This window comes from Emydura macquarii, unplaced genomic scaffold (assembly GCF_026122565.2).
Source record: "Emydura macquarii macquarii isolate MOO-44397 ecotype Brisbane River unplaced genomic scaffold, CSIRO-AGI_Emac_v2 contig_968, whole genome shotgun sequence".
Lineage (NCBI taxonomy): Eukaryota > Metazoa > Chordata > Testudines > Chelidae > Emydura > Emydura macquarii.
Window position 1 is genome coordinate 5,959,935 of NW_027131105.1, and position 23,102 is coordinate 5,983,036.

The 23,102-nt window shown below is 57.7% G+C and overlaps 3 protein-coding genes and 1 long non-coding RNA gene across 4 annotated transcripts; 3 read left to right on the plus strand and 1 right to left on the minus strand.

Annotated features, from left to right (window-relative positions):
• The first annotated feature begins 352 nt into the window (after positions 1–352).
• Positions 353–4,237, plus strand: LOC137150197 (prospero homeobox protein 1-like). Its single transcript, XM_067543951.1, has 2 exons — positions 353–412; positions 2,568–4,237. Exon 2 carries the CDS (start codon positions 2,577–2,579, stop codon positions 3,711–3,713), a length of 1,137 nt encoding a protein of 378 aa, XP_067400052.1. The 5' UTR covers positions 353–412; positions 2,568–2,576; the 3' UTR covers positions 3,714–4,237.
• A 142-nt stretch (positions 4,238–4,379) lies between these two features.
• Positions 4,380–6,429, plus strand: LOC137150198 (prospero homeobox protein 1-like). The gene is made up of 3 exons (XM_067543952.1): positions 4,380–4,872; positions 5,471–5,665; positions 5,965–6,429. The coding sequence occupies exons 1-3, from the start codon at positions 4,810–4,812 to the stop codon at positions 6,148–6,150; spliced, it is 444 nt and encodes a 147-aa protein (XP_067400053.1). The 5' UTR covers positions 4,380–4,809; the 3' UTR covers positions 6,151–6,429.
• A 1,234-nt stretch (positions 6,430–7,663) lies between these two features.
• On the plus strand, positions 7,664–10,749 carry LOC137150480 (uncharacterized). Its single transcript, XR_010918980.1, has 3 exons — positions 7,664–7,829; positions 8,988–9,117; positions 10,302–10,749. It is a non-coding gene; the product is annotated as an uncharacterized lncRNA (long non-coding RNA).
• Positions 10,750–11,470: 721 nt separating this feature from the next.
• Positions 11,471–23,102, minus strand: NAALADL1 (N-acetylated alpha-linked acidic dipeptidase like 1). Its single transcript, XM_067544435.1, has 19 exons — positions 22,866–23,102; positions 22,218–22,404; positions 21,625–21,738; positions 20,650–20,772; positions 19,846–20,035; positions 18,819–18,912; positions 17,170–17,274; positions 16,359–16,444; positions 15,814–15,933; positions 15,533–15,618; positions 15,105–15,168; positions 14,424–14,491; positions 14,253–14,344; positions 13,753–13,843; positions 13,262–13,343; positions 12,984–13,160; positions 12,597–12,687; positions 12,077–12,169; positions 11,471–11,648 (listed from the first exon to the last, which is right to left on the minus strand). The coding sequence occupies exons 1-19, from the start codon at positions 23,072–23,074 to the stop codon at positions 11,480–11,482; spliced, it is 2,241 nt and encodes a 746-aa protein (XP_067400536.1). The 5' UTR covers positions 23,075–23,102; the 3' UTR covers positions 11,471–11,479.

Sequence of the window (23,102 nt, forward strand, 5' to 3'; positions counted from 1 at the left end):
GGTGAGCCCCAGTGCCAGGGGTGGGAGCTGGGAGTCAGGACTCCTGGGTTCTTTCCTCAGTTCGGGGGGGGGGGAAGCGCAGTGGATTCACTTATTTCCTGGCATTTCCGTCTCCCTTTCTGGTCTCAAGGCTCTTCCTTTTGGCACCTAGGACGGGCTTGTCCACCCCCTCCCAATCTGGCCCAGATTGACAAGGGGATAACTCTCTGCCCAATCAGAGTTCGGCTCCTCCCCTGCTCCTGGCATTCCCCCCCCCCCACCAACCCCCACGTGGGGCTGTGTCCCTGTGGTGTGATGTCACCCGAGGAATGACCCAGGTCCTTCCTGGCTCTGTCAATCAGTGTAACAGAGACCAGCTGGCACCAGGGATCGGGGCTCAGGGGCTCTCCCCAGGGTGGGCACCCACCAAGCGGTGAGTCACAATACCAGCTGCCCCTGGCACCTACCTTCAGGTACCACCTTGGGCAAAAGGGGCAGAGTCAACTGGGGACTTCCAGGGCACCCCAGGGATCTGGGGAGGGGGTTCAGGAGCAGAGCCGGGGAGTGGAGGGGAGGCAGGGTCTGGGTGAGGAGAAGCTGGAGTTGGAATATAAGGGGTGGCATACAGCGGGCAGGGAGCGGCTGGGAGTGCGGTGCAGAGTCTGGGTCAGGTGATGCGCAGGTTTTGGGGCCAGGGAAGGGCTGGGGGTGGGATGCAGGGAGTGAAACAGTTGCAGAAGGGATGCAGGGCTGGTGGCAGAAAGGTCTGGGTGTGGTATGTAGGGGGTGGCTCAGAGGCAGAGGGTGGGAGAGAACTGGGATGGGAAATGCAGGGGAGCAGGGAAGGTCTGGTGGAGGAAGTAAGGGGCTGGAAGGAGGCAGGGTCTAGGTGGGGGGATGCAGGGAACAGATTGAGGGGAGACTGGGTGGAGGATGCTGGGGGGAGGCAGGGCTTCGGTTGGGGTTCAGAAGCGAGGGAGAGGGCTTGTTTGTTTACTATAAAGTTTAGCCACAGATCCCAAAATCCTGGTGCTGCCTCCCTGCTGCCAGCGCCATGGGGGTTGTTAATGCCCCATTGCCCCAGCCTCCTGCTTTCTACCCATGGCACAGCCTGTTCCTAGTAGTTGTTCCAAAGGTTTTGGCGGGGCAGGGGGGAACTGGGAAGTCTGCCATAGCTCAGGCCTGGGCAGATATGGGGGCAGGGATCTCAGCAGGGAGAGGGTGTTGTGGAGGGTTGGGGGCACTGTGCGTGGTGCAAAGTAGGGGGCTGTTAGGTTTGCGTCAGCCCCACACACCTCTCCTAGCAGCATTCTCTGGGAGCAGCCAGGAGCCTGTTTGCTTTAGCAACTGTAGGGGAGGGTTTGCTGGGGGGAACCTTTGCCCCAGATGGCATCACTGCCTACAGCCCTTAAAGGGTCCTGCACCCTCCCCCAGCCTGCCCGGCCAAGGTCCACCCGCTCCAATCTCTGCATGAGCCAGTTGTATTGACCCTTTTCCTGCTCTTGCCCCATGTTTAGGCTGGAATTGAGCCAGCGCCCCCCCTCACCTCCATGCAGAGTGGGAATGCGCTGAGAAAAGAAAAAGGAGCAAGGTGGGGGCTCAGTAGGGGGCGCTCTCCCCTCGCCGTCAATGCTGATCTTGGAGTCGTTGTGGATAGTTCTCTGAAAACATCCACTCAATGTGCAGCGGCAGTCAAAAAAGCTAACAATATTGCGTATCATTAGGAAAGGGATAGATAAGAAGACAGAAAATATCATATTGCCTCTTTATAAATCCATGGTACACCCACATCTTGAATACTGCATGCAGATCTGGTCACTCCATCTCAAAAAAGATATATTGGAATTGGAAAAGATACAGAAAGAGGCAACAAAAATGATTCGGGGTATGGAACAGCTTCTAAGTGAGGAGAGATTAATAAGACGGGGACTTCTCCTCTTGGAAAAGAAACGATTAAGGGAGGGATATGACAGAGATCTATATAATCATGTCTGGTGTGGAGAAAGTAAATAAGGAAGTGTTATTTACTCCTCACAAAAACAAGGGGTCACCAAATGAAATCAATAGGGAGCAGGTTTAAAACGAACAAAAGGAAGTATTTCTTCACCCCACGCACAGTCAACCTGTGGATCTCCTTGCCAGAGGATGTTGTGAAAGCCAAAACTATAACAGGGTTCAAAAAAGAACTAGATAAGTTCATGGAGGATAGGTGCATGAATGGCTATTAGCCAGGATAGGCAGGGATTGCCGTTTGGCAGAGGCTTGAATGGCCAATGCGATGGATCACTTGATGATTACCTGTTCTATTCATTCCCTCTGAAGCACCTGGCATTGGCCACTGTCAGAAGATCGGATACTGGGCTAGATGGACCATTGATCTGAGCCAATATGGCCGTTCTTATGGTCTGATCCCAATGCCTTAGCGTGGTGCTAGGGGGACTGTGCTGCAGGGAGTGGGGAAGGGGCTCAGTAGGGGGGCTCTCCCCTTGCATTCAGTGTTGACTCTACCGCCCCAGGGCAGTACTAGGCTGCCGGAGGGAGCAGGGTTGCAGGTTCCCCAGTTCCCATGCAGCCAATCTTTTTTGCAGACTCTCCCGATGACGATGTCCTTCTCTGGCACCAATCTCAAGCTGGAGCAGCTAGAGAAGCAGCAGCTGGAGGGCTCCGGCTACCAGCACAGCCTCCAGAACCAGGCTAGGGGCTGCAGTGACCGAGACGTGACAGCCCCTTACCCTGGCAGCGATCTCATTTCCCAATGGCTGCGCAGGGGGGTGGCTAAGGCCAAGCTGACGGAGGCCTGTGACTCGGGAGAGTCCTCCCAGGGGGACATGGAAGTCACGGCGAAGAGGGGTCTGGATCCGGATGGCGCCAAGGACTTTGCCTGGGCCAAACGGGCCAGGGTAGAGAACATTGTGTGCAGCATCAGCAGCTCATACCGTGATGGAAAGCTGGAGGAAGGGGGCTCCGGGCCCAGTCGCTCACGCCGGGCCCAGGAGCGGAGCCAGCTCAAGCAGCAACTAGAGAGGATGCGTGAGCAAGTGTTCCAGCTGCAGGAGAAACTCTGCCAGATCTACAGCGGGGTGGCCCGGGAGGAAGAAGGCAACATGGGGGCAGCCTGGTCCCAGAAGCCAGGCAGAGCTGGAGCCAACGCCCAGCGCCGTGGGGAAACAAATAGACATCCTGGCAGCCTGGCTGAGGCCCTGAAGGAGGAGCTTGGGGCAGCCATGACCCAGGTGGTGGACACGGTCGTGCAGGTGTTTGCCTGCCAGCATCCGCCACCGGAGGAGCCCCCCCTCAGTTACCCAAGTGACCAGACAGAGGCGCTGCCCCTAGTGGTGAGGAAGAGCCTGCCCCATGCCCCCCCTGAGCTGGTGGCCGGTACCTTCCCCCAGCCCATGGCTGTGCCCCCATACCCAGCTGTCTTCAAGGACAGAGTGGCGGGCGAGGCCTACTGGGAGGGCGTGAGCCTGCGCACCAAGCTGTCTTCGCGCCACCTGCTGCAGCCGCACTGTGCCCTCTTCCAGCTGGCAGGGCCAGCCAACCAGCAGCATCCCAAGGTCCAGGCCACAGAGATGCACCAAGGCCTGGAGGGGGCCCTCTGCAGGCCTTCAATATCCTTTAGTAGCCAGCCAGGAGTGGGGGTGGAGCATGGAGAGGATCTGATCCCACATACACACCCTACCCCTCCTTCTCCCACACACCCCCTGCTTCCCCACATCCTGCCCCCCCAGTGACCCACACACACTGCCCCCAATTAACCCACACGCATTCACCACCCACACACACACTGCTTCCCACTGAACCACACACAGGCATGCCCCTGCTGCTCCCAGACTCTGCCCCCCGCCTCATACACATGTACCGACCCGGCCATCCACGCACAGCCTCTTCCTTCTCTCCTTCTGACACACTGAGCAGACACACACCCATGCCCCCCCATACACTCACTGAGCCCTGCCATCAGCCCTGCCCCGGCACTGCTCTGCTCCTCATTCCTGCTCCACACCTGCTCCCATCTTGCTGCCACCTGTGGGGCGTTGGCAGCACAGGTGTTAGCATCACCTGCTCCCCCCACCACCCGCCCGCTGCTAATTCCCCTGGGGCCTGGGGTAGGTTTAATAGTTAACCAGGCTGAGCCGGACCCTAAGCCGATTGTGCCAGCTCTGAAAGAGCTTCCTCCTGAAACCCACCAGGGACCTGCTGGGAATAATCCTGGGGATTAGTGGGGGGTGGGCTGGCAAAAACACACCCTGCTCTTCTGCACCCTATGCACTGCCCCCCTCCCCCTACTGTCCCCCGCACTGCCCCTGCCCCTCCTGTCCTGTGCGCTTCCCCCTTCTGTTCCCTGCCCTACACACTGCCTCCTCCCCGCTCCCCCTCCTGCCTCCCGCCCTAGACACTGCACCCACTGTCCCCTGCTCTACACACTGCCCCCTCCCCTACCCGCTCCCCCTATTGCCTCCTGCCATACACATGGCCCCCACTGTCCCCCGCTCTGCACACACACTGCCTCCTCTCCTGACAGCCTCCCCTATTCTGCCCCCTCCCATGACTGCCTCCCCCCCCCACCTGAGCCGAGTTGCTAGGGCCAGGAATAAGAGATTGAGAGGTGAGACTCATGAGGTACAGTGGGGAGGAGGGGCTGGGCGTCTGGACTCCTGGGTTCTATTCTCAGCTCCTGGGCGGGGGTCACTGCTTTCAGAGGGGGAGGCTGCTCTCTGGAGGGCCTGGGAATGAGATGCCCCCATTATAACCCTTCCCCTGGCTGTTCCTTAACCCCATCATTCCCAAGAGGGCCTCACCCCTGGGCACCTGAAGAAAGCCAAGCTGATGTTCTTCTACACTCGCTACCCCAGCTCCGGGACGCTCAAGACCTACTTCTCCGACGTCAAGGTGGGTCCCCCAGAACTTCCCCAACTTTGTTTGGCCAAGGAACTTCTCCATGGATCCAAGCCCCCTTCTACATGGCCCATGCAGGTCCTCTAGCCCCATCCACCTGTGGAGGGAGATGTCCCTTGCCCCTTCCCCCACACTGACCTTTAGCCAGAAAGAGACACTTAGGTAGATCATATGGACAGGAGATGTTTGAGTGGGGGGATTGCAACCCCTCCTTGCCAGGGAATGGGGGGGGGGGAACAGGGGAATCAGCCTCCTCTTTTTCCAGGGAATTGGGGGACAGCACAGGGGGATTGGACCTCCCTTTTCCCCAGAAGTTGGGGGGCAGGAAGGGGTGTTCAGCTCCCCCTTTTCTCAGGGAGTTGGGGGGTAGGGAGGGAAGCTCAGGGCAAAGAGGGGAGATCAGACCCCCCTTTGCAGGTAATTGGGGGACAGGGAGGGGAAATCGGACTGCCCTTTTTTCCAGGGAGTTGGGGCAGCGAAGGGGGGGTCACCTCCCTGTTTTCAGTGAATTGGGGGTCTGGGAGGAGGGATCATCGCTGAGGCCCCGCGCTGTGTTGATGACAATGTCTCTCTCCTTCTGCCATCCCTGCAGTTCAATCGTTGCATCACGTCCCAGCTCATCAAGTGGTTCAGCAACTTCCGGGAGTTCTTCTACATCCAGATGGAGAAGTTCTCACGCCAGGCCCTGAGCGATGGGGTGCCCAGTGCCGAGGCACTGACGGTCACCCGGGACTCGGAGCTGGCACGGGTCCTCAACCAGCACTACAACAAAGCCAATGACTACGAGGTGGGCAGGGGGCCTGGCTGCAGGGAGACAGGCAACGTGGGGCACAGGGGATAAGGCCGGGGCCCCATCAGTGGGGTGAGTGGGCGGCATGGGGAGCACAGGCCGAGGTGGGGACCGGGGAGGGCTCCTGGCAGCAGGGGAAGAGGGTGAAGTGAGGAGTGCAGGCCTGGGCTTTGGCGGCATGAGAGCAACCGAAAAGAGGAAACTGACCTTGGGGGAGGCCAGCTAATACCTCTCCTGGGCCAGGCTTCGCCGGGCCTGATGGGGTGATGTCCTCGTGTCCTTTTCTCCCCATCTAGATCCCCAGCAAGTTCCTGGAGGTCTCCCAGATCACCCTGCGTGAGTTCTTTAGTGCCATCTCCCGGGGCTGTGATGCTGACCCCTCCTGGAAGAAATCCATCTACAAGGTCATCTGTAAACTGGAGTGCGACATCCCCGATGTCTTCAAATCCCCCCACGGCCTACTGGACACTGTGCATGTGTGACTGGGGGAGGGGCACTGGGGGAGGCGGGTCCTTGGGAAGGGGGGCTCTGGTAATTTATTGCTGATGTGATCTACAATCTCACTAAATTGCTGGTTGGGGTAGGGGCGGCCTTGACACCACCCATGTTTCAAAATTATCTCCTCCCACATAGCAGAGGAGGTTGCATTGGGAGAGTGTGGGGAGTGCAGGCCAGGGAGGGATCCCAGCAGTGGGGGAGATGGGTGACACGGGGAGTACAGCCCAGCGCTGCGTGTGGGGGAGGCAGGCCGCGTGAGGAGCACGAGCAGGTGGTGTGGGGGGGGGGAGCGCAGACTGGGAGTGGGGCTGGCGGAGGGATCCCAGCAGTGGGAGGGGCAGGTGGTGTGGGGAGCAAAGGCTGGGAGTGGGGCTGGGGGAGGGATCCCAGCAGTGGGGGGAGGCAGTGTTGGGCGTGGGATTGGGGGAGGGATCCGCGCAGTGGTCTGGAGTAGATGGTATGGGGAGTGAATGCTGGGAGGGGGTTGGGGGAGGGATCTCAGCAGTGGGGGGCAGGCGGTGTGGGGAGCGCAGGCTGAGGGTGAAGGGAGGCGGCTGAGGGGGGATTTCTTTTTGGGGTGGGATCTACAGTTAGACACCGTACCCACGTGGGGCCCATCTACACCCTGAGCAGCGGGTGGTTTGTGTTAGCGGCTGCGCTTGCCCACATTAGCGCTAACGTGTCCAAGGCCTGTGGGAGGAGGGAGTGGGGTTGGGGTGGGGTGGGTCGGGGAGGGGGACTTGTCCTTCCCACTGTATGTATTGCTGAGACTTCGTGCTCCCCCCCTGGACCCTGCCAATAAAGACACATTGAAAAGCTGCTGTGTCTGTCTCCTGGGGCTGGGCTGGGAGTGGGGTGCTGGGGCTAAGTTCCAGCAGGTTCAAGTGCCGGATCGACCTTCCCTGTGTGTGAGCCCAGAACATCAGCAATTCATCCCCCTCCGGTCTGGGGGTACTGGCTCTGGGGGAATTTGGAGGCAGCATTGTCCAGTGGTTAGGGCACTAGCTGGGAACCCAGACTCCGTGTGACCTCTGGCAAATCCCATAACCTTTCCATGCCTTGCTTTCCCCATCAAGTGGGGAAAATTATCCTTCCCCTTGTCTGCTTAGATTGGTAATTCCTTGGGGCAGGAGCTGTCTCTTGCTGTGTGTTTGTGCAGTGCCCTGCACAATAGGGCCCTGATCTCAGGGTCTGTGCAGCACCCAGGATGATGAGGGGCCCCAATCTGAGTTGTGGGTCTATGTAGTGCCTGGCACAATGGAGCCCTGATCTCGGGTGCCCTCTAGGCACTAGTGTAACACAAACAGTACCAGGCCCTAGGGGATCTGATACAGCTTTTGAGGGGGTCAGTGGGGTGATGATTTACTGATGCCCATGAGGCTGAGATGCTGCCAATTCATGGGGGGTTGAGAAGTGTGGAGAAAGAGAGCCAGCGTGTGGGTCCGGATCCCATTAATTACATTGCTGCCCTGCTCAGGTGGCTGAACAGCTGGTGGCATATTTTAAAATCACAAATCCCCCGCCTGGCCCAGCTGCAAATGGCCAGATTAATACCCCGTTTAGCTGTGGGTGGGGGGAGTGAGCTTGATGGCCTCAAAGCCCAAGATGCTGTGTGCAGACCTCTCTGCGGCAGGGGGGAGGAATTTTTCGGCAGAAGCTAAAGGTGACCTTGGCCTGCACAATCACTGCAGGATTTTTCCAAAGCTTTCTGCTTTAAGACACCAGGTGGAATTAGGGGGAGGAAAGAGCTGGGAGTGGGAGGGGCTAGCTTGAACTAGATGGGCTGGAGGGGTGGCCTGAGGGATTGATGTCTGTGCCCCAGACCAGAGGGGCTCAGGGTCCAAGAGTCTCCTGCTTTGATTCTGAGCTGGGGTGGGATTTGCCATAAATGCAATATTTGCCCTTAAAATGCAGTAATTGGTGGCCACCGTGCAGGGAGAGAGGGTAGAATGAGGTATTGGGTCTATCAGCTCCAGCCACCAATCCCTATCCAACCCCTCAGTTTGAGGGAGTTAGGGGATGGGCAATGGCTGCCGCTTATACAGGGATCCCTTGCCTGACGCTGAGATGCAGCTGCCTCTGATATGGGCACAGCAGCTGTTTATACAGAGCTCCCTCGCCCGGCTTGTTTATACATGGCTCCCTCATCACTGCTGAGATGCAGCCACCTCTGGGGTGGGGCATGGGAACTGTTTATACAGAGATCTCTCACTTAGTGATGAGATGTAGGCCCCTCTGAGGAGGCACGTGAGGGCCATTTATACAGGGATCCCTTGCCCCAGCCTGAGATACCGCTACTTCTGGGGTGAGGAGTGGACAGAAACGCTCTGCAACTGGTGAGACAGAAGAAGCACCTGTAATCAGCTGATACGGTGGGAGGTGACATTTAATTGTCCAAGTTGGAATTTGCCCAGCTAGTGGGGGTGCTTGGGGAAAGTGCTAGGTGAGTTTAGTGACCAGGAAGCGTTGGTGGGCCTCCTTTGAAATCACGTTAAGGTCAGCAGCACAGCACCCCTAGCCAGAGCCCGAGGGTCAGCACAGATTGTGTGCGGAGAGCACCCCTGACTGAGCCCCTGCCCTGTGCTGTACAGCACAGACTCAGCCTGCCCGCTAGAGAATTATACCCTCCCCCTAGCCACAGGTGTGAAAGGACTCGGCGGTGGGCAGCCCATAGCTGCTGTGATGTAGTGAGCACTAAGGGCTGGGACCAGCAGCCTGTGGTGCAGCAGAGAAGAGGCTGCCTGCCCAGACCCAGGGGTGGCTGTGGATGGGTCCCATTTCAAAGTGGCTGGCACTAACTTGTCTTCCTTTCACTTTCCAGCCCCGAGCCCTGCGGGGAGGAGTGGGAGACATCTAGGACCCTGCAGGCTGGGAGCTGCCATCACCAGGAGGCCCCTGCGACTCCGTGGGGACTCAGAGTTAGCCCGTAGTTTCAGGACAGAGAACTCAGGGTAAGTGAGAGCTGTCGGTGTGGTACAGAGCCCTCATTATGTGTGATTGCCCCTGCAGTCTGAGCCAGGATGTGGGCTTGCTGGGCTGGAGGCTCCGCCACGCCCCATTGGCAGTAGCTGTTTGGTGCCTTAAAGCCAAGGGCCAGTGGCTGCCTTGCAAATTGAGCCTTGTGAAAGCCATGCAGTCCAAGATGGCCGACTTGCTGTGGTAGCAGGGCCTGACCCATGTGACCCAAGATGGCCACCATGCTGTGGTAACAGGGCCTGACCCATGTGACCCAAGATGGCTGCTGTGTCATGGTAAGCCAGTAAGGTTGCCACCTGTCCAGGTTTTCCCAGGATTGTCCCTGTCCTAGGAAGTCTGTCCAGACGCTCAGTACACACTGCCAGCTGTCCAGTTGTATGGCCTCAAAATCATCCTGGTGTGACAGGCTGACAACTTCCCACAATATCCTGCCTGACTGAACTTTACTGAATGAAGTTAAGCCTTATTGAATTAGTTTTAACATCTTTGCACTTCACTGGACTGAAAATGCAATGGTGTCTGTGTTACATGTATTTCCATGGGAAGGGTCACTAAGAAAATAGCAGGGGGTGCCTAGGTAAATTTACCCAGGTTGTAACATCTCCAGAGGAGACGCCCTCCTGGAGAAGTGCACGTAACTAGTAGATCAAACTGGATTCTCCAGGGCCCAGCAGACAAAAAAAAGTTTTGGTTTTTTTTGCTAAATAGCCTGGTTTTAAATTGGCTCAAGGCTTTCTTCCTGATCCGGCAAACGGACAGGACCCTTGGTGCGCGGAGGACCCATCCCCAATCCTTAGAGAAGGGTTGGAAGGACGGGGCCTATTGAGGCCCCATAGGACTAGAAGTTTGTTCCAAGCTGAAGAGCTGTGATGAACTTGTAACCACAAGGAAACCCCTTGGGTGGGGAGGACAGGGGGACAGCTGAAGGACTTCTGCCAGAATCCATGTTAGGGTTGGGGTTCCTGGTAAGCGTCTTAGCATGCGAGCAGGTTCTTGCCTTGTTTTGAATGTTTTCTCTGCAGTGCTGTTTACCTTAAGAATGATGTAGGCCTGCCTAGGAAGTGCTGGGTGGTACCTTATAACTGTAGCAATGACACATGGTAACTGTCTCTAAAGGGGAAGCAAGCCGGTTTGACTTGGGCAGCTGCCTCTGTTGCAGGGAGCTCTGTGCAGCTTGGAAACCTCCCGGTCAGAAGGAAGAGAGCCAAGAGCTGAGGAGCGGGAAGCCTGGGCGTGGGAGCCCTTGCTGGGCCACTGAAGGGAAATACAAGCACAGTTGCTCTGGATTGTGACATATGGATTTTTGCATCTCAGAAGTAGCAATCCTAGCAGTGGGGCCCCACGATTGCAGAGCCTGTGTGGGCCAGGAGCTGGGGAAGCATTGTTGTTGCTGTTTTGGAGATGGGCAATGAGACGTAGAGAAGGGATGGGACTCGATTCTGAGGCAATGGCAGAGATGAAGACAGAGCCCAGGAGCCCTGATTCCCAGCATCCCACTGTGGGCTAATTGCAAGACCCCATGCTGCTCCCAGAGCTGGAGATAGAATCCAGGAGTCCTGATCCCTGCCCTGCCCTTGTGCTGTGGCCGTGGGGCATTTAATGACCGCCATGCTGTGGTAGCAGGGCTCACCGGGCCCAGGATGGTTGACCTGTGTGACGGACAGTGTTGCCAACTCATATTTTCGGGAGTGACAGGATGGATTTCCAGTGGGGCTGGAGCCTGTCTGGCGATGACATGAAAAGCTCCAGTTGTGCTTGAAGTTCAGCCCGGCTGGAAACCTGGAGAGTTCTCTTCCGGGAGGGAGGGAGAGAGGGAGCAAAGAGCCCAGCAGCTCAGCACGGCTCTGCTCCCTCCTCCCCCTGGGATTGATCCCCACCCAGCTTGGGAAGGGAAAGAGGGGGGTGAAGAGCCCGTGGAGTTGCCCCTCCAATCCTGAAAGGGGGAAGGGGACCCCACTACAGCCCCCCTAATCCTGTGCCATTATGAGCTTCATCTTCTACTCTTCCCACTGACCACATGAACAAACGGAAGCAGCCGCTGCTGTCATAAGTTGCTTTAATGGTCCAGGTTTGGTTGGAGGGGCAGGGGCAAGGGTAATCAGTCAGGGGTCCCAGCCACAAAAGGCCTCTGGGGGAACCACTTCAGTGGTATTTGGGGTGTCATGCTCTTCCCCCCCACTGCCCACACTAGGGGATGCCATCAGGTCAGCACTGGGCATGGAGGGGCATTTGGCATTGATGAGGTGTCAAGACTGGCCCCTGTGTAAGGTAATTAAGCTGTGCACATTGCTGGGTTTTGAGTGACAGGGTGGGAGCCGGGTGGAGGACCCCCACATTTTAGGCCACGGCTTCCAGGGAGGAGGCAGCACTCTCCACAGCCTGCACAGCGATGGTGAGGTGCTTTCGGACTTGGTCCCAGTCCTTTGTCTCAAGGGCACTAGCATAGGCGTCGGCTAGTCCTGGGAAGGTGGCCTGGTCAGAGGATTTGGATGCCCAGATCACATGGCTGAGGAGTTGGAAAGAGAATTGGAGAGGTCAGTATCATGTTAGACCTGTGATACACAAGAGGAAACTGAGGCATGGAGAGGGGAAGGGGCTCACCCAGGGTTATGCAGAGAGTCAGTGGCAGAGCTGGGAAGAGACCGCCTGGTGTCCCCATGCTCGAACCTTAGACACCACTCCCCTTCCTGAGTTGGGGATAAAACCCAGGAGTCCTGACTCGGAGCCCCCTGGCTGAAAGCCCTAATCCACACTCCAGACCCCTCTTCTCTAACCACTAGACCCTGCTCCCCTCCTACTCTTCAATCTCTTGCTGATTCAATCTCTTGCCCTTTCACCCAACACATTTCAATCAGGATCCACCAGGAGTTGGTGAGGGAAGGGCGCTTAGGAATGAAAGCCAGGTGTCCTACCCAGCCCCTCTGATGGCATTACCTGTAATAGTACTTGTTGGGGAAGGCCTTGGGGTTGAGGAAGGCTCTTTCCAGCAGCATTATTTGATCATTCACCATCCGGATCTGGAGAGGACTGGGACGGGTGGGAAGGAAGGGGAGACCAGAGTAGGATTAGATGCCTTACATCAGATGCCCTGTGGGGGGCACCATCATCTCATCCAGTCCTGCCTACTGCTCTCCAGGTCTCCTGACCTTGTCCCAGCCTTTCCTTCTCTAGTCTGGAGGACTGGACGAGACCCCCTCCAAGCTCCATTCCCAGAGGGGTCCCCACTAAGGACAACAGATCCCTGCTTCCCTGGGTCCAAGCCTCACGCCCTTTGTAGATAGGGGAGGGGAGACTCCCCCCACTCCCACAGGTGACATGTATGTGTACATGCTAACGCGCGTGACGGCTCCCTGCAGCACCGTGTGGTGGTACGGAGGCAGACAGGTGTCGCCGTGCACACCCACCGGTGGCGGTGCAAAATAAGCAGATGCATATGCAGTGGCGGGGGGCTCACCTGGGAGACTCCTCCTCCTTCAGCTTCCTTATCCGCTGGTTGAAGTCAGCAGCCACCGATTTGAACCGACCAATCGCAGCCTTCAAAGGGCCTGCCAGGGGGGCAGGACCAAGTGTAAGGGAGAGGGTCTGCATCCCCCTTCTTACGCCCCCCATCAGCACCTTCCCCATACCCTTGGGCTCTCCAGGGAAGCCAGGCAATGGGCCTCTGTGGCTCCCACTCTGCTGAAGCATTGGGTTTAGCACTGACTGTGGGGAGTGCACCCGCTACTGACCAAGAGTGGCCATGGGAGCAGGCCCTGACCGAGAGGGTAGAGCCCCATCCCACTCCCTGCAGCCCAGCACGAGAGAGATCGTTGGGGCTAAAACCTAGGTCTCCCGACCGTACCAAGAGAGATGTTGTTGGCAGTGAGGGTAGCCAGGAAGTTCCCCTGGGCGGCCGTGCTGTACAGCTCATCCAGCTTCTCTCCATAGTCGCTCACGTTGAGAGGGAGGATGAGGCTGTCGGCCAGCCGCAGCAGCACGTTGCCAGCCGTCCGGGCCACGGCCTGGTGGCTGGTGAACCCTGTGGCCAAACGGGGATAAAGGGGTGAGGCACATCCTAAACCTCCCATCGTGGTACCCAGGGCCCCAGATCTGCCCTGGGTGAATCCCACGCCCCTTTACCTGGGTCGATGAACCTGTCAGCGTAGTCAAAGGTATCGAAGGCCGTGTGATAGGCGGGGTATATCCGAGCAGAGGTCTTGCTCTAGGGCAGGGAAGGGGCAAAGCAGCTTAGAACAAAGGGGGCACAGAGGCCGCCTCTTTCCTCTAGTGAGGTGAGATCCCCCAGCAAAACCTCACCTTGACTCACCTGCACCGCTCCTTAGCCCCACGGGGGGCCAGCTCTGTGAAAGAGATTTCCCCCTCCCACTGAGCCCCCCACTCTACTGCCTGCAATACAGCGCCCCTGGGCACAGCCTGGGGGCCAGCACTGATGGTGAGGGCAGAGCGCCCCTGCTGAGCAGAGGGTAGCAATAAGATAGCCCAATGCTGTGGTCCCTCTGCCTATTTTCCAGCGCCCCATAAATGCCCCGCGTCACGCGTGGGCAGGGATCTGGGATTGAAGCCATGTCTGTCCGGAGGCAGGCTCATCTCAGGGCAGCAGGTGTCCTTACCCTGTCGTAGGTGTAGGCGATGTCCATGGAGGTGATGCCCAAGTAATGGATGAAGGAGGCGTAGTCACTCCCGGCACCCAGAGACCCTAAGCTGTGCCGGGGATGGAGAGGGGTGAGTGACTTGGGCCCAAAGACCGCACCCGGGCCAGGCGAGGAGGGGGTGGGAAACATCCCTGGGTGGAGAACAGTTTGCAATCTCCTGCTGCACTGATATGGCCCCTGCCTACAGGGGCAGGTCCCCAAGCTCCCGTTCCTTGGTTGGGTTGGGGTCGTGGTTTACAGTTGCTCACGGTCAATGGTATTCCCCCTCCCTGCCACCCCGGATCACTCCAATGGGCCCATGTAGCCCTGTAACCCCCACCTGCCACTTCCTTAACAATGAGGCTTTGTCTTCAATTCGAGCCACAGAAGGGGGTGGGGAGGAGATCTTATGCCCCTTTTCCATCCCTCGTACTCCCTAGCGGGGCTGGGTGGTGGCTCCCCCCGGCCCGGGGCCTCACCTGGGGATGATGCCATAGCTGGGGCTGCTGCGGTTGAAGTGGTTTCTCCAGTTGTCATAGACGGACATGGAGGTGCTGGCCGGGGTCTGGACCTAGAAGAGGTGCACATGAGACAGACTCCCCTGCGGGAGGGGAGGGGATGGACACACAGACCTTCCCCCCCACAAGTACCTGCTTAGCAGCTGCGAAGATGACGCTCTGGGCTGGCGGTGTCCCTTGGGCTCGCAGAGTGGCATTGGCTGTGGAAAGCATGGGTGAGGCAGTGTTAGGGGCTGTGCCGGATCACACAGGGTGACCCATCACTCCCCGGGCCCCTGGGACACCTCCCCACACCCAACCGTCCTACAGCACAGCCAGACCAGCATCACCTGCAGACCGTGCCACCCGCTTATGGAATGTGCCCTCTTGCATGCACCTTTGCACGCTTGCATTAGTGTGTGCTTGTGGCTCTCCTGTGATTACTCTGGCACTGACTGATTGCATGCTCTTGCTCTTGCACTGAGTTGCATACTTTTGGCCGCATGTCCAACTGCATGCACTTGCACGTGTGCTCTCACTTGCATGTGTGTCAGTTGCATATGTGCTGTTCCTTGCATGGCTCTGGCATGTGTACACTCACACTACCAGTCAGCTGCACCCCCTCGGACACATATGCAGTTGCACGCGGGCTCTCGCACTTGTGTCCGTCTGACTGCACGTGCGCTCGTGCATGCATGCTCCCTTTAATCCCTTCCTGCCCACAAACACCCCAGCCTGTCTGTGCCCGATGTCAAGGCCCTTCTACACAATGCAGAGAAGGGGATGGTGCAGCAAGAGCGGAGAAGGGATGGTGGGACAGACCGCCATGCTCACCAAAGACGGAGATGTCCACGTTGATGTAGGCCACACTCCGCTCCCGCAGTTTGCTGTAGAATTCCTGGGCGGGGGGTGAGACCCCGTGGTTAGTGTAATGGGATTGGGTGAGCTGCCTGGGCCCATGGGTCTGATGTGGGAACAGGAGGGGCTATATAGGTTACAATGGGCTGGCGGGGCCCATTGATCTGGTATAGGGGCAGGGAGAAACCAAGCTGGATGGGCCCACTGTTCTGATCTGGGATGGTGACGTGTTAGGGTTCCCCGGAGTGACAGTCCCATTGTAACTGTCCTGAACAGATCAGGAACCCACTCAGCACGTACGCGGGTGCAGGTCTGCTTGGGAGCAGCAGTCACATCCACCCACCCACATCTCCTCCCCTCCAAAGGGGAGCACCCCTCAGTCCCCGCCTCTCTTGGATTTTTACCTCTGTGTACTCGGTGGAGCCGATCAGACCGAACTCTTCTGCCCCCCAGCTGCCAAATATAATGGACCTTCTGGGTCGCCACTTCCCTGTGACGAAACACACACGGTGGAGATTCAGACGGGGCGGTTAGAGCAGGGGGTTTCTGGGAGTCAGGACTCCTAGGTTCTGCCACTGATATGCTGGCTGACCTTGAGGGCAAGGCCAGTCTGTGCCTCAGTTTCCCCAGTTGTGCACTGGGGATAGTTACATCCCCTGTGCACCTCCCGAACCCTCACACTCACCTTCTTTCAGCATCTTGCCCAGCACGCGGGTGATCTCCAGCATGACAGCTGTCCCACTGCTGGGGTCGATGGCTCCATGCACCCAGCTGTCCCGGTGGTTGCCATACAAGATGTACCTGTCTGGGGGGAGGAGAGAGATGGAGCCCTGCTGCTGATCAGGGGGCAGGGAGCAGTGGCAGGGTGGGAGGGAGTGCGTGGGGGTGGGGAGGGCTGCTCAGGATGGAGTGTGGTGGGGGAAGCTTGCTGTGTGGGAGCCCAGATGGTAAAGGAGCAGCACTGGAGGGTGGAGGGGAGCCCAATAAGGTGGGGGTAAGGGTAACTGGGGAGCACCGAGGGAGGGGAGCCCATGGAGGGGTGCTCCTGGGCTTGGGGAGGGGGAGAGTGTGAGAGGTTGGGGAGATGGGTGTGGGGGGAGAGGGAGCCCAGTGTAGTGAGTGGGGCAGGGTGGGGGACAATCCTGGCTTGTGGGGGGAAGAGAGTTGTGGGTGGAGGGAATGGTGGGAGGTGGGGGGTGCTTGGTGGTGATTTGGGAGGGGGACACTCACCAGGTTCCTCGCTGCCCCGTATGAACCCCATCACATTGGAGGAGTTCTTGATGACTCGCTGGTTGTGGACATTGACCTGGACATCGCTGTGGGGATAGCAGGAGGAGCTGGGGTCAGTCCAGTGATGGTTGGGGCGTGTGTGTCGGTGCGGTGGGGGGGGCAGGATGGGGGCTGGGGAGGGGAACGGGCTGGGGGAAATTGGCGCCAGCATGGGCAAAGCCTAGGGGAGGTGGGGGCCGAGGTCGGGGAGAGGAATCGGGGTTCAGCACAGTGAGGGTTGGGGGGGTTGGTATGGGGGAGGCTGGAGAGGGGAGCTGAGACTAGAGGAAGTCGGGGTCAGTGTGGGGGTGTGTATGAGGGGATTTGGGATCACCCAGAGCCCTGAGGTGGTATCTTGAACCCTGTTCAGATTGTGATCAGATCACCTTACATTTGCAGGGATTTTTCTGGCAGGGGGCTCAGTAGGGAAGCGCGGATCTGGGCCTAGCGGCCTGGGCGGTGGGCAGTCAACAGCCAGCCAGCCTGGAGTAAGGTGGGGTGAGCTGTGCCTTAGGAAGCAGCCTGCGTGCTCTGTCTTTCTCTGTGTTTGGGTTCTTGTTCTGAATTCTGAGACCTAAAGTCATGTTACCTCGCAGTCTCCCAGCGAGAGGAGGCTGTGGTTTGATCTAACTGCTCTGCTGGGAACACACCGCTCAGGAGTGCAGGGTCCGGGCAATGGGTCAGCCTAGTGAGTGTTGAGGAAGGAGGGGGATTTCTGGTGGGAGCTGCAGGGGTGGGATGCAATCCTGGACCCTGGTGTGTCCATCCATACCTGGTGTTGGGGAACTGCCCCCCTGTGCGAAATCCTGGCCCCACATGGTAGGAGCAGCCCAGAGAGCCTTGCCAGGCCACAGGTGCCACAGGGCCAGCCAGGTTACTGGAGGAAACAGAGCCGCAGATAGGGGCTTATCAGAATCTCTGCCCCTCTCCAAATCTCATTTGCCACCCCCCCAGAAAGTACCAAGCCTCCTCTGCCAGCCGGCTCAGCGGCTCTGCCCTGGCCACGAAGGCTGCAGTTCCCACTGCTGTTTGTTAATAACGTTCCTTTGTTTACTCTGCAGCATCTTTCCCTCGAGATGCTTCAAGTGCTTTACAGACCAAACATTGGGGACCCCCGGCACTCCCCAGAAGGTGTAGGGTGTCTTTATTTTATAGATGGAGAAACTGAGGCACAAGGAGTAGACATGAATGGGCCAAGGGCACACAGGGAGTCAATGCTGGGAATAGAGCCCAGGAACCCTGACTCCCAGCCCCCTCTCCCTCAACCCACTGGGGGGGCCCTCTGCCCCGCCCAGATCTGTGGACAGACCCTGGAGTCCTTATTCCTAGCCTCCCCTCCCCCCACATTCTAACCCTGGCTCTCAGGTCTGCTGGTCTAACCACTAGACGCCACCCTTCTCCCAGAGCTGGAAAGAGAAGCCAGGAGTGCTGACTTCCAGCCCCCTGCTACAGCCATTGAACCCCACTCCTTTTCTGTGCATTACACTGTAAACCAAACTGGTTTGTGGTATTTCTGCCTAATGAAATATGTGCTATTAGGGTGTTCGATCCACCTCTCTTCTTCGGAGGGGCCATGGCATGTACAGTACAGCCAGCATACACTGGTGCTGGCAGGACTGAGAGAGAACGAGGCATTTCCCGTTGCCTTGGGGGTTGTTATTTTGTTATTTATTATCTTATTTTGGTGGTGCCCAGAAGCCCCAGGCATGGACCACGAAACCTACTGTGCCCGGAGCTTTACAAACATAGAACAAAAACACAGTTATACAGGGATCCCTCCCGCCTACTGAGATGCAGCCGCCTCTGGGATGGGGTCCTTGCCCCAAAGAGCTGACGATCAAGTAATTCAGTTCAGGTTAATTTCCTGACCACAGTGATGCATCCAAGTTAGAATCGGAAGGGGAAGGGCAGTGGTTGCATTTAATTTTGTTGCACTCTTTCCGTGCATTTAATAACTGGTGTTTTTAATAGATTGACTTGCTACCTGAGTTGTTGTTGCCACCTAGTGGCTAAATCTGATGGTGTGCCAAACACACGTATGTGTATCCCCCTTTCACCCTATTTATTCTATGATTAGTAATATTCCCTAGCTCTTATCTAGTGCTTTTCAGTCAATACCTTTATCTCAATTCTAGAGATGGGGAAACTGAGGCACAAAGAGGGGAAGTGACTTGCCCAAGGTCACCCAGAAGGCTGGTGGCTGAGCCGGGAATGGAACCCAGGTGTTCTGAGTCCCAGTCCAGTACTCCAGCCACTTTTTATTCTCACCTACTGTGTCTTGTTACAGGACATTGGCAGGGCTTGTGGAGGGGGAGATGATTGCAAGTCTAATGGGTAGGAGGACAGTGAGATCCATTATGGGATGGGTTCAGCCAGACTTCACAGCTCCTTTGCCCCAACCCCACTGCATTAGTCACCCACCAGATTAGCGTCTTGGCGTCTTCAAAGCCAATGGGCTGAGTTGGGATTGGCGGGATCCCCTGGATCTCTGACTCCTTGATTCTGTAGGTGAATTCTAGGGGGGAAAGGCAGGTTAATCAGAAGGGCACTCATTTTCCCCCTTCTCCCAGGGCCCTGTTTGGGATGGGTGGGTCATTTGCTGCAAAGGTGGTGGGCAGTCCAGACCTGGATCTGATAAGAGTGGGGAGATGTACCTCACATGGTGATTCTACACACGGAGTACCAGAGGGCCTGGGAGTCAGGAGTCCTAGGTTCTATCCCAACTCTGGAAGGGGAGTGGGGTCTAGTGGGTTAGACTCATAAACTATATGGTAAGAAGGGACCATTATGATCATCTCTCTGACCTCCTGCACAACGCAGGCCACAGAACCTCACCAACCCACTCCTGTAATAGACCCCTAGCCTAAGGCTGAGTTATTGAAGTCCTCAAATAATGATTTAAAGACTTCAAGGAACAGAGAATCCACCGGCAAGTGACCCGGGCCCCATGCCACAGAGGAAGGTGAAAAACCCCAAGGGCCTATGCCAGAGCAGCGATGGGGACTGGGAATCAGGATTCATGGATACTGTTCCTGGCTCTGGAAGAGGAGTCGGGGTCTCATGTTTACAGCAGCAGAACTAGGAGACAAGTCTTCTGGGTTCTGCACAGGGTTGGCAGATGGTGAGGGGCAGGAGAGGATTTCTAGTGGATGGGGTGGACAAGGCCAACTGGGCTCCTATAGTCCAGGGAATAGGGGGGCACTCCAGGATAGCAGTTCCCCATGTGGATTGTTTAACCTGCAGACCTCCCCGCTACAGAAGATAGCTGGGGCGGAGGACGGGGTGTCATCTGGGTGAAAGAAAGCAGGGGATAAGGAGATGAATTGAAGAGGAAGCTCTTGGCCTCATCAGCAGGGGGTTGGGACAGACACCCCACTTCTCCATGGCAGGGGACAGTAAGATGCATTGTGGATCAAAGCCAGCCCCACCCTGCCCAGCGGTATGTTACCTTTGGCGGGGTAATAGGGTGTGAGCAGGTCCCCGAAGTACCCATTGTAAGAGCCCCGCTCCACACCAGAGGGGGGCATGTACCAGGAGTTGGGGTAGGTCTCCTCCTCCGATGCTTGCCCATCATTGATGTCCCCAGGATCCGTATACACCACCACGCCAGCCACATCAAACTCTGCCCCATTCACTGCCTAGGGGTTGGGGCAGTCAGATTATCCACTCCATCACCACCGTTGCCGGGGGAGAGGGCGAAGGGCAGCTGGTTTATCCCCTCTCCACACTGAGGCCCAGATAGGAGTGCTTGTGGTAGGGTGTTCCCTTATTTCTACCTCAGTTCCCCCTTTTCTATCTGGACTTCCCCCGCCCCCACCTCCCAGGGGTGCAGCGATGGCATTCCACGGCTGTTCCATCCAGCCACCCGCTCTTCTGCCCTCCACCCCTGGATCTGTGCAGTGCCCCGGCTGGGGCTGATCAGACTTTGGGGGTTGATCAGATGGGGACAGGCCTTGGGCAGGACGTGTGGGGGCTGATGGAACTGGGGGAGTGGGATATGGGGTGATGGGACTTGGGGGGAAGGGGCCTTGGGTCAGAGGTTGTGGGGAAAGGAACTGGGGAAGGAGGTGATGGGATGGGAAACCGGGGAAAACTGAGGGACAGAGGATGGGGGTGATTAGGATGGGGGGCAAAGGGGGTGACTGGGTGAAGGGGCTGGGAGGGGGGAAAGGAGTCCAGAGGTCCCACTCTCCAGTGGCACATGAGTGGCCAGTCTGGTGTCCGTGGCCAATAGGCTCTGGTTGCCCCTCACCTTGTCGGCACGGCCGGCCCCCCCATAGCGGGTGATGGCGATGGTGCCATTCAGGTCAATGCCCATCTGGACCAGCTTCTGGTAGTCACTGCGCTTCCCCTGGTTGGCGTAGACCAGCCTCCCCTGAGAGGAAAAGAAAGGGGTCAGCCCCAGAGCGCTAGGGCGGGGGGAAGAGGATCAGCAGGGTCGGGGAGCAAGGATAGAGTTGCTATGGGGACTGGGCCCTAAAGGTCCTTGATGTGAGGACAGTCATTTGTCTCCATGGGCACGTGTGTGTCAGCTTGGTGACATGGGGGTGGCTGTCTGTCTCCAGGGATACATGACTGTTGGCATGGCAATGTGTGAGGGAGGGCTGTCTATCCCTCAGGATATGTGGCTGTTGGCATGGCGATGTGTGGGAGTGGCTCTTTGTCTCTGGGGATACGTGGCTGTTTCCGTGGTCATGTGGCTGTTGGCATGATGATGGAGTGGCTGTTTACACCTGGGGACAGAGGCTGTCGCCAAGGTGACATGCTGTGGTGGCTGTTTGTCTGGGGACATGCGGCTGTCGGCGTGATGACGTGTGGGGGTTGCTGTTTGTCTCTGGGACTATGTGCCTGTCAGCCTGACAGTATGTCTGCCTGGCTCTGTGGCCATATGGGGGGCAGCTGTTTCTCTTGGTATCTCAACAGCCTGCGGGCAATCATTCATCTCCAGTGATACTCTGGGGATAAGTGGCTGTTGGCACAGTGACAGATGGACCTGGGCAGGGCTGGGGGTTGTCTGTCTCCATAGATACGCAGTGGTTGGCATGTCACCCTAGGGACAGAGATCCCTGAGCAGCCTTTATGGGCTCATAAAAGAAGGAGCATGGTCCTGATTGGGAGAAGAGATAAGATAACCTGGCTGAAAGTCAGACCCTGGGGGGGTGGGGTGGGGGGCTGAGCTGAGGCCATGAGGAGGTCGTGAGGGGTTACACCCAGCCCCGTTCCATACCCTGGGATTCCCGGGGGGGGCGTAGGCAGCATAGGGCTGAACCACGTCTGCATGGGCCTGGTCCGCGGTCACGTTCTTCTCACTGCGCCGGCTTGTGAAGATCTGGCTGCTGTTCTCCACTGGGGGCCGAGGCAGATCACGTCAGTGGTGGGGTGCCTGCCAAGGGGCATCCTGTCCTGAACTTTGCTCCTCATCTTTCCTGCCCCTTCTACCCTGGTTTGCCCCCCCGATCCCTTCCCTCCAGCTCCTTGTCCTCAGCTGCCTTAATCCCCCCCCCCCACACACACACACTCCCTGGCCTGTCCCCTGCCCCCATCTCTCCCTGAGACCCACCCCAGTCCTTGCTGCCTATCCTTAGCTGCCTCAGTGTCCCATCTTTAGCCCCAGCTGCCTCAAGGTCTATCTAGCCCCCCACAAGTCTATCTGCCCCAATGTCCCCCTCAGCCCTGCACCCATTTGCCCTGCCTCCCAATTTTCCCTGCCCTGCCCTTCTTCCATCCCCTGATCCCTCCAGCTCCCTGCCCAGCCCTCCCTCCAGTACCCTGATCCCGCCACTACAGCCCCCTGCCCTGCACACCCCGCTGGCCCCTCACTGGCCCCCACGCACCCACGGCCACGCTGTTGGGTCTTTGTGGGTCAGGGAAGGACAGGAACGCGCCGTACACATCCTCGCTGGCGCTGTCCAGACCGGTCTGTTGGTCCTGCCAGCGGCTCAGCAGCAGCTTCACGAGCGCCTCATCTCCCTCAGTTGTAGCCATATGGGGCCGGGAGGCCAGGGCCCTGGTGAGGGGTACAGGGCGGTGCCTGAGATCACAGCTTGCCCAGGGCAAAAGCTCAGCAGGGTCTGGTGGTGGATAGAACCCAGAAATCCTTGCTCCCACCCCCCCTGCTGGAACCATTAGACACCACTCTCCTCCTAGAGCTGGGAAGAGAACCCAGGAGTCCTGGCTCCCAACCTGCCCAGCTGTAACCACTAGACCCCACTCCTCTCCCAGAGCTGGGTCTACCTAACACAGGGATACAGGGCCTCTCTCTCTATGGGGCATTGGCTCCAATTTGGCCACAGAGTGAAGGGAGGCTAGCTGGCCCAAGGGGAGAATAGATTGTAGGGGATGATCCTGTCCCCCCAGAGAGGAAATAGACTGTAAGGGATGATCCTGTCCCGAAGAGCTCAGGAGTCCTGGATCTCCTGAAGGCTGGTGGATTCAGTGGGGCTTTTCCATCTCTCCTCCCCTCCTTACTTCAGATTCTCTCGGATCTTCCCACTCTCCACCTGATCCATGAAGCTCTGCAACAAGGATTCATCCAGATCCCGGCCCACGGTCTGCACCCAGCTGGGCGCCCCCTGGTCAGCCCCCCCTTTGGGGATGGCAAAGTGGCCCAACAGGATTCCGGCCGTTAGCAGCAGGGCCCCTCCGATCACGGCCCCTAGGATCTTCTGCCAGCTCATCCCACAGCCTGCGATGGGCTTCAGCCTC